Source organism: Mangifera indica, chromosome 1 (assembly GCF_011075055.1).
Source record: "Mangifera indica cultivar Alphonso chromosome 1, CATAS_Mindica_2.1, whole genome shotgun sequence".
NCBI lineage: Eukaryota > Viridiplantae > Streptophyta > Magnoliopsida > Sapindales > Anacardiaceae > Mangifera > Mangifera indica.
The window spans coordinates 22362566-22374125 of NC_058137.1; the positions used below are offsets into that span (position 1 = coordinate 22362566).

The window sequence follows — 11560 nt, forward strand, 5'->3', positions numbered from 1 at the left end:
CACAATTTAACTTATATGCATGAGTATCACTATTCTAGCAACAAACATACGTTTTTACATTTCATTACGATTGTTCATTTTATAACTGAATCACTATCTATCATCTTTAACCATTAGAATAAATGATTGTTTCTCACAATGCACGATCATTCATTCTAATTTGTAACTCTAATTTTCTAATTTTCGGCGTTTGATTCTACTACCTAATGTATGGAAAATAAGTCCCTAAACACCTAGGGCATAAATAACATCACATTCTCGCACCAAACATGCATATAAATATATATTAATTACCACAGAATGATATGTGCTATCAGCCACTAATTTCGTCACATCTTCTAATATGCATTCGATTCCAGAATGCTTATATTCATATTAGAATCAGTTCGTCCATTTAATCATCCCAAAAATATTTACATTATCATATCACATCCCACTGCATGCCATATTTGTCTGGAAAGCAAAATCAGAAGTGGTATGTCATGCCTGCTGGTTGGTTTTCGTACACTAGCTTATCTTCACGTGGCAATTTTCGGTGACTTTAGGTTCTTCAAACGACAGCAACGCAACCCTCACATTCTCTGGGCTTCTCTCTCTTTTTTTTTTTTCTTTTTTCCTCAAACATGCGTGTAAATCTTTTGTGTGGTTATTCCAAACAATTACCTAAATTGCGTTCCCTCTTTTCTTGGAATTATGATTATCCAATTATCATTGCTCATAAATGACCATCTGTGTCACATTCAAAATTTCAATTTTACCTTTGAGTGATTGTTCATCCTATAGGAATAATTCTTAGCTAAGAAGCACGGGTGCGTTTCCACGAATCCGAAACGTTTCGGTTTTTGAAATGGCCTGAAACTGGTACGAAACATTTCGGGGCCGTTTCGGTAATTTTAGATAAAAGAGAAACGCGTTTCTTTAACAGAAAGAGTTTCCTATGCATACCAGGATTCTGAAAGTGTATCATAAATGGATTTTTGAAAGGATTTTGAAAGTAAATAATAAAAATAGTTTTCTGTGCGTAATATTTTTCTGGGCATCTTCTTCTTTGCTGTCAATCTCCTTTGCCGTCAATCTGCTGAGCGTCTTCTTCTTCTGTTGGGTGTCTTCTTCTCTTCTTTGCTGCCTGGGCGTCTTCTTCTTCTGTTGGGTGTCTTAATAAATTAATTTGTTCTAGCAAAAAAAATGTAAATTTTGGCAGCATATATAATACTGGATATTAGCAGAGAAACTCACCAAGAAAGCATAAAAAAGCTAATTATGGAACAATGTATGTTTTTCAAAGAGAATGAATGTTATAGGAATTGGTAAAAATGAAAGAATATAAAAAAACATCTTTGAAACAGAATTTTCTTTCTACTTGTCCTCAAGATTATCGCTGGAAACATTCATTTTCTATTAAAATAGGACAGCATTTAATATATTTTGATAAAATATATTGATTTATATATATTTTTATTTTTCATTTTAAAAGATGAATATATAAATATTAATTTAATTTATACATACATGTTTCAAGAACTTGAATTTATAATTTATTTTTGGTATAAAATTATTTTGTTATATGTTATTTTAAATTGGTTAGAAAAAATCAATTTTTGTATTTTTTTAATTAAAATATAGGTTATTGTATTTTTTATAAAAATTTCGTATTTATAAAAAAAACCCTATATTTTTTATATTTACACGTTTCTCCACGTTTCCATTTCCTACTTTTTCAAGAAAATACATTTCCACATTTCCGTTTCCGCGTTTCTATGTTTCTGTTTCCGTGCTACCTAGATTCTTAGTTACTACATGAGTGTGTTTTTCTCACGACCGTACATCTTCTTATAATTTTTAATTAAAATCATTTAAAACTTGTAAATTAACCGAATAACCTTAAGATGTCTATGGGTATTTCATTACTAAAGTCTCTCATATTCGTAAGTCAATTATATCATCCCATATACATAAGCCATGAAATAGCATCACGACCCCTTTATATGATTTTCCAAACTCAACTACCACTGGGGTTGGATTTGAGCCAAATAGAGTTCGAACTCAGGCTTATTATGCTCATTATAAATAAATTCGAACTAGGTTGAAACTTGATTTTAGCTCGAGTTCTAACTAACTTATTATTAAAATGATATTATTTTAATATATGTTAATTAAAACGATGTCATTTTATATCAAATTTTTTAACTTACAAACTTGACCAGCAGTTTGAGTTTAAAGTTATAGATTCGAATTTGTTTGCAGTTAGTTCATTTTACACTTGTTTGAATTGAATTTAAACTTAAACAAATTCAATTTGAATCTAACCTGAACAACCACGAAGGGCATGCACCCAAAATCTTACATGAAAGTGTCATTTCATCTTGTACAAGTTATTTTCAGTTTGACACCCTATTTTTTTTTAATCTTTTTATTAACTTAGTTACAATTTTTTAAATAAATATTATATTACAATTTAATTCTCCTAAACATAACTTTTTTGGTGTTGTCACCAAACAACCGATTTGTGCCATTATGATTTCCTAGACTTTTTCATTAGAAATACTCATAATTTGTTTGGTACAACTTACCCAAGTAAATTTCATTAAAATAGAAAATTTGTAGTTTTTTTTTTAATTTGTATATAAATTTATCAAATTAGGCTTTAATATAAATATAAATAATAGACCAAGTTAAATTTATAAAATTGAAAAGATATTTTTAAAAATTTAAAAATTCAAATAAGCAAAAGAATTTCTTATACTATAAGTCGTGAAATAGCTTATTTAAAACTTACTTATAATGTGAACTAAATTAGATATCAATAATGATGTATTATCGTATAATTAAATAATTTTAAATTAAATATAAATTAGTATCTAATTACATAATGACAAATCATTATTACTATTCAAAATATTACTCTATTAATAAAATTATGTATACCCAGTTTAAATATATAAATGAATACACACTTATATGTGTCATCATATGATTAAATGATTTTGATATTACAACTTCCGTTCTATGGCAATGATGATGGTTTGTTAATGATAAAGATAAAGTATACTAAAATGAATACGCATGGTATTGCTCTTCCTTTATTTAAAATTCTATAAATACTCTTGAAATGCAACCAAGTTGGCTTTTCTTACAACATAAATACGTATCTTCATTAACAATAATACTACTCTTTTCAAAATTTATTTCATATCTTAAGTGATATCTCATCATATATGGCAATAAAGTAATGTTCATTGAATGGGATGCCAACTTCAATGCATTAACACATAATTTGGTATATGAAATTTGAAATAAAGTGTTTGAGAGAGTTGACCTCTCTCTCTCTCTCTAGGTTTCTTTCCACAAAGTTCAAATCCTACCGTTTCAAATACTAAAGGAAGCTTCCCCTTGAAACTAATTGAAATTTGTAACATCCCTTAATTAATACTAAATTGACAAAAATACCCCCAAATAGTAATGTTAAATAATTATACAAAATATTAAAATTATGTAAAACTTTGTATCAAAAAAAATTATGTAAAACTTTAGATGTTTAAAGAATTTCTTTTTTTTAGTTATCTAATTATGTAATTGTTGATGCAAATTTACGTACATTCACAACAAATACACTAGGCTAGCCCATGTGTAAGGATATAATAATGACAATTAGAGACTGTTTGGTTACAAGATTTGTCAATAATAAAATATTACGATAATCTTCTATTACCAATGATGGTATGACAGATAATATAGATGATAATCTGATTACCACTTTTACCTTAGGTATTAAAATATTACTAAAGTAATCTTAATTTTATTATAATTATATTATTATTTATTAATTTTTTAAGACAAAAATAGATTTATTTTTAATTAATATAACAAATAATATAAAAATATTTAAAAATAATTATATTCAAGGGTATTTAAGTAAAATAATTTACTAATATTTTTTTATTACCTTTAACCAAACACAATAATTATTTATACCATTTATTTTTACTAAATTTTATCAAATCTAATAATAATTTATATATAATAATTTTCTTAATAATCTATCTTCAAGGTAATCTTTTTATTTTGATAATAAAATATTGCTTAAACCAAACACCCCCTTAGAGTTAATTAGTTGGATAACTTTGTATCCATTATGTTTGATGCTAAGAGAATTTAACGTGATTTTATCTAGTATTTGGGAGACTACTTCTACGGTTATATTATGAGTTTGAGAAGAAATTCTAATAGAGTTTTGACAACGTAAAAACAAGAATAATTATTTATTATACCTATACAAATATAAGATAATTACATTAATTATATGATCTTCATTTTATAAAAGATAATAGCTTTCCTTATAAACTCCAGATAGAATAAGAAGATGATCTACTACATATTGAGTAGATATGTTGTCAAGTATTTTCGACATTGTTTCTAAGTGATGAGTTTTTTATTTGCATTTTGGTTCGATCTATGGGTAGGTAACATGTTTGATTAATGATTGGATAATTATCTTTTGTGTCGTTTTGTCAATAAAACAATTTTATAAGATAACATTCATTAACATATAGATTGATGTGAATTCAAAGTGATTAGATTTCTATTCATATATTGACTTGATCTATAGGCACGTGGTTTCTTTGATCAATGATCAAATAAATTGTCGTTAGGTAATTACTTTTGAGTGTCGTTTTGTGTGAGTATTGTCAAGAAAAGAATTTTACAGGATAACATATAGATTCTCTTTATTAATTTGCTTATTTGAAAATAAATTGTTGTAAATAACGTGTTTGATTGATGATTGAATAATTACCTTTTGAGTGTCGTTTTGTCAATAAAAGATTTTTACAAGATAACATTCATTAACATATTGATGTGAATTCAGAGTGATTAGATTTTATTCGTATATTGACTTGATCTCCAGGCATGTGGCTTGTTTGATCAATGATCAAATAAATTGTCGTTGAGTAATTAATTTTTTAGTGTCGTTTTGTGCGAGTTTTGTCAAGAAAAGAATTTTACAAGATAACATATATATTCTCTTTATTAATTTGCTTAATGGAAACTGAGTTATGCAACTCTTCTTATAGACAAACTCATGAAACCCTAGATTTTCAGTACTAATGAAAATCTGCAACGTCAAATCCCTAATTTCAACCTCAAGCTGGCTTTCTTATAATTGTCAGAAACAAGCTTCAACTCCAAGTCCAGATCATCTTTCTCGCCGCCCTTCTTCTCCTGAGGAAAAAGATCCAATGTGATTCTCTCAGCTGATGAAGAACAAGAGGTCTGAGAGAATCCAGCCCTAGGGTTCCATAACCCTAAAAGATCCTTTGTCTCAAGCTGCACCGCCTGCTTCTCCTGAGGCTTGAAAGAAGATGATTCATTTGTAGGCGCCGGCTCGACAGAGTCATCCGATGGCTGAACTTCGGCGGGCGGTGGTGGTGGTGGTGGTGGCGGACGTTCATTATCATCCTCTTCGTCTGAGGAAATATGGTGGGCTAAAACTGCCGCTAGTATAGGATTCATAGGCGGCTCCCCTCTCTTCCTCCGGAGAGGCTTTTTCCTCCGATGGACGCTCTGGTGGCCGCCGCGAGCACGCATGGACTTGAACACCTTTGAACAATGCTGGCACTTGTATCCACTAAACTCATGGAAAGAGTTACCAGTAGCAGAAAGCTTGCCTTCAGAAGAGCTTGATCCTGCTGGCATTGCTGGTGAAGGTGACGATGAAAACAAGAAGGATGAGTTTTGATGAGAAGAAGAGGAGCAAAGTGAGGTGAATTTAAGGAAGATTTCGGACTTAAAATTTTGTTAAATTTAATTTAATAAATTCATAATAATTACTTTATTTAATTAAGTAACTAAATTTTTACTTCTCTGAGTAAGGAATTTGGGATTTTGTGTGTAGAGTTTTGACATGCATTGGCCAAATAATTATTTCAGACCAGAATTTGCTTAAAATAATCATTAATTTTTTCATCTCAAAATAATATGGTAATTAATTTAAACATCAGTTTTGGCTATAATTCGAATTTATATATTATTTTACACATTTCATGTTATAATTTTATGAATTTTATTTTCATGCTAGCAATATCATGTATACATATTTTTTATACATAAATAGATATACACATTATATTGACATGAGACTTTATAAACTCCGTAGTAATGGTTCTGATACCAAATGATATAAACTTTAAATGAGTTGTATCTTAAAAGCTAGTTATTAAGATTAAAGACATATAAACCTCACACTAAAAGCTCATACTTTCTTATATGAGATCTAAGTTTCATACTTTACACTTAAAATTTTAATATATATATATATATATAATTATATAATTAAGTATTATTTTATTATTAATTCAGAATTATTTAATCATATAATGATATATCTTATACATATTTATTTATGCATTGAAAAATACGTACATATAATTTTATTGAAATCTTAGTGAAAATCTTGGATGGAGAGCACCATTTTGGTTATTTATAGTATCTATTAATTGTTAAATAGTGCCTATTTATTTTATTTTTTAACTCCTTATTTGAATGATAATTACAAATTAAATATGTTTTTTCCATATATAGGATATTAATATTGAGTTGCTGTAACTCTTTCTTCTTCTTCTTTTTCTTCTTCTTCAGTACTCATGATGTCAAAACTAGCAGAGTTGATATGTATATAGAAGAGAACGATTTATATTTGAAACCAAGTACAACGAAACACAACAGAGATTAAAGAACACAAAGCATGATTAATTAACAAGATTATTTGTAATTAGAAAGATTATATCTTTGTTTATAATTATTAGAGCTTGAAAGTCAAGTCCAGTCATCAATATTTGCTCCACTAATGGCCCCCATTGAGCTCGAAGAAGCTTCATCTTTCTCATCAGTCATCAGATTCAGCTCTGGAAGAAGAGGATCCTCCTCCATCCAGTCTTCTTCTTTCACCTCATTTGAAAACGCCAAAACCTCATCATCATCATCATCCTGCACCTCCGCAGGTTTGGGAATGAGATCAGAGATATGCTTGAGATGATAATATTCGTACTTCCTCATCGTCTTTTCAACATCCCACAAATGGTCAATGATGTATTGTTAGTTAATTGCGCAGTTTTAAATTAAAGTTAATATAACACATAATCATGTAACAACATATCATCTGTATATCTATTCTATATATATAACATCACTGGAGTGTAATAATACTATTTTTCATTGTAAGATTTGTATTGGAATTATCTATAAGAAAATAAAATGTATTTTCCGATTACTTTTTCTAATAAACATGTTTAAATGATTGTTATAAAAAAAAAATTGATGATTAAATGATATTATTAAGTAGAAATGAGAGGCTTAACCTTTTTTTATTTTTATGCATGGATACACACACACACAAAACTTACAAGTTTTTATATTATAGTTTCTATTTTATAAAAATATTGCAATATATATACAATTATCAATAAAAACTATATATATATATTTGTATTTTTAAATACATAAATGAGTAAACATATAATATATTATTATATAATTGAATAATTTTAAATTAATAATAAAATAATCTTAATCATATGATGATACATTATATATATACACATTTATATACTTAATAATTGCTCGTAAAACTATATATATACCTCCCAAGTAGAAGTCTTTCTTTCTTTTTTTTAAATTTAAACAACTTTTATGGGAGGTAATAAATTGACAACATTTTTTAATAAATAAAAATTCTTAATTATAATAAATAGAAATCTTAATTTAAAAAAAAAAAAAACAAATATCCGTGTTTGACAATCTACATTTAAAATGTATTAATACTAACCATTATGCTGAGATGAATGTTAATTATCAAGTTTGGAAAGAAATCTTGAAATTATAAAGAGGGTTAATTAGTGAGTTATCAAAATTGCATGCATGGAATGGAAACCAGACACCTGGGTTTGATGAGATTTAACCATGGTTAGATTGAGATCCAACAAACGTAGCATTTCAATTCATGGGTCTAAACCATGGTTAGGAGAGTGAGTCAAAGAGTTGAAACCATTTGCCTGACATCATCTTCTATTTAATTTTATTTTTCCTTCTTCTAATTTTCCAACTCATAAATGTGTAATTTTGATTAAATTATAATCTTTGATTATTATGGTAATTAGGTGGCTAAGAAGAGGAGAAGGAATCAAATTTAATTTTTCTTTAACTCTCTCCTCATGCATGAATAGGCAAGTGTTAGGGGGAATCAAAGGCTAGCCACCTTGCAAGTGTCCCCTTCTGTTCTTATTTGGCCACCTCACTTTCAAGATGTAAACCTAATTAATTTTAATTGAATTGCTCTGGATTCTCTATTTAATGCTTTAAATATATCAAATTTAATAATATTATAAGATTTGTTTTTATCTCATTTATAATAATTTTGGAGAGAAGAAATTAGTCAAGGGGTTTTAAAACATCAATGGAATAACCATTCTTAAGGCTGACCTGTGAATGTGATCACCACTTATTATATGTATATATGTATGTATATATGTATGTATGGTTTACATGCAACAACATTGAGCCGTTCTGAAACTATTGGCATTTAAACTTGTATTGAACCTTGAATATATAAATAATTGGTAAATATGTAAGCTATAAGATTTAACTATAATTTTTATAATTGAACTCAAGCCCAGTAATACTCAACTCAATTCAGTTCGATTACAAACATATGATAGAATATTTGTTTTGCACTATTATGCCTGTCCAAAATTTTAGTTAATCTTTAAATTAATTTGTTTATTCATATTATTTGGAGTTAATGCTTTAATCTCATATCTATAATTCATTCATAATTTCATAACTGAGGGTTAATTCATTAATAATTGATTTAATACCCCACGTCTATCAGACTTTCATCCACTACAAAATATTCTTTATTGTTGTCTTTCCAAGGAGTCGTGGTTGATCATGTAACACTCAAAAAGTATCTCTCCAAGATATTTATTTTATTTTATAATTTATTATAATTGTGACATACATTGTAAATTTGAGTATGTATAAGATTAAAATCTTAAATTAATGAGCGATTATGTATGAGTAATGTACGTCCGTTCATCTGATATCACATCAAGTGAATAAATAACATGTTACATATAAAATTTTAATGTAATACATAGTTGTACGAGGCAAAATACAAACTCGTGCATACAATTTCAGTTTAAAAAATTATATAAGGTAAGATATCATTGCATTATTGCATATATCCCGTAACGTGTTCCTTTATTTTTATCCAAAAATTTGAGAGTGTGAATTATTGCAAAAAGAGAGAGAGACCAAAAATCGTGTATATTTTCCAATGACGCTTGTAAGTTTTCGGTGAAAATTTAGAGTACTAAAGTGGCATTAAACTCAATGGCTAGGATTCCCAAGTAGTGCCCGTTGATCGTTTCTTAATCTGAATTATTCATGTAGGGTGCAATTTGATTATACATACATTCGAACGAATTCGAGTCCCTTTTGTTAGGATGAATTATACACATAGATGATAGCAAGGTCACGTATTGGAATGAGTCTTGGTTATGATCAATTAAACAAGTAAAATGAAATTTTTATGATTTAACTGTTAAAGGGATTAATGGTCAAAATGAGGAAACATGTAGAATGTACAAGTGATTGGATTGAATTGGACTGATGGGATTGACCGTAGGATGATTATTGCACGTATAGTCCATAAGTATAGTCGTGACTATGTTTGGCCGTAATATGTAGTTTAAAGGCGTGTGTGCACTCGAGTTTCTTGAGTTAAAATTGTATTATACTCTATAGAATTGATATTGCGCGAATTTGTGTGGAAACTATTGGTACAAACAACCTACTTGTAGTTTTCCGATTGTATGCAGTATGCACGGTCTACCCAAAGACAAATACGACTGATATTCATTTAAGTCTTTTTATTTTTAGGTTATGTACAATTATATACAAAATTATGTATGTTCATATATTTAATATGTTAAAAATTTGATGAATGGTGGATGATCATATGAAAAACATATACAACTATCCATGACATGTGTATGATAAGTTACAAAAAAATGATTATATAAAAAAGGTGTATGATCGTTTATGAAAATAAAAAGATAAAATATACATCTAAGATCTAGTATAATCATGAAGAAGAAGAGTGTTCTCATTCATGGCACAAGATATATACTCATGTAGAGTTCATGCATGTATGTCTGTTTATAAGGTTGTGACTTGATGTATTTGTGAACAAAAAAGTCATGCATGAGATAAAACACTTCTCCCTAAAAGTGTTACCCTTTATAGATAAGCATTAAGACACTTCACCTTCTCAGCATGATTAAACTTGCATAAATTAAAAACTTAACATGAGAAATGACTAAATTAACCTGTGTTAAAATAACTTAGCTCAAACAAACAAAGGTGATCATCCATAAAACATTAACAATCAATTAAGAATGTGTGTAGTAAAATTCAAACATAACATAAAACTGGTTTGCAAATACATTCCATATCCTACACATAACAATGATGAAAATGCTCTCATGTTAGCTCGAAGCATGTTGATCTCACACTGTCATCGTCATTCTCACATGTTACTTATAAAGTGAATAATAAATCACCAAGTAAACAGGAGAACTTTATCTACAAATTGAATATTTAATCCCCTTATACAGTAACTTATTCCACCTTAGCTTTGTCAAAGAGAATATACTTTTCGACTCTGAACTTGGATGACATGAAATTTACATTACTTATCTTACAAACATCTTCAATTTGATTCAATTATCTCATTAAGCATTTTTAGTCTCATAACTGTGATGACTTCATCTTGATCATTCAAGATACAATCAAAATCATATACTCTAATGACTTTCTATTTCTAATGCACACGAAAATAAAGCGAAAACATTTTTTAAAATATATTTCTTTTTTTGAAAACCTTTTCCTTTATGTTGATCGGTCTAGATCGAGATAAGAATTTGACACATTAGCCACATAAGTTGCATGCTATGCAATCTCCTTTTCCTATGCCTTCTCTCTGTGTCATGATTATGATCTATTGAGGGCATGTGTGGAGAGAATCTCATAAACGTCCTCTTATAATGACCATCATGAAAAACACATAAAAAACTTATAAGAAATCATGTTTTCATATGTGTTATACGCTAAAAATTGTGATGAGGGAATATATCTCACACAAATATGCAAATATACTACGTTTGCATATGTGTTCTATAGAATCAAGTCACATACATGCTATATAGATCGCTAGTTACCCATATGGCTTGCGGGATGAGTTCCATAGATAACTACTCCTTATCTATGTGAAAACATGCATAATAAAACTCATTTCATGTAAAAAACTAAAATGGCTTACGAGATATGTTTTTATGTCAACAACTCAAATGACGTAACACCTTCTAATAATCTCATGAACCACAATGATACACAAAAATGACATAAATACTATAATTCAAAATAGAATTCAGCCTCATTACAACATAAAAAATGAAAGTAAAAAATGCAACAACCTATGAATTAACACAATATAATTTGTTACCGC

The 11560-nt window shown here is 28.3% G+C and overlaps 1 protein-coding gene across 1 annotated transcript; it reads right to left on the reverse strand.

Moving 5' to 3' along the window:
- Nucleotides 1-5118: 5118 nt before the first annotated feature.
- LOC123223692 lies at nt 5119-5691 on the reverse strand. Its single transcript, XM_044647050.1, has one exon. The coding sequence runs from the start codon at nt 5689-5691 to the stop codon at nt 5119-5121; it is 573 nt and encodes a 190-aa protein (XP_044502985.1).
- Nucleotides 5692-11560: the final 5869 nt, after the last annotated feature.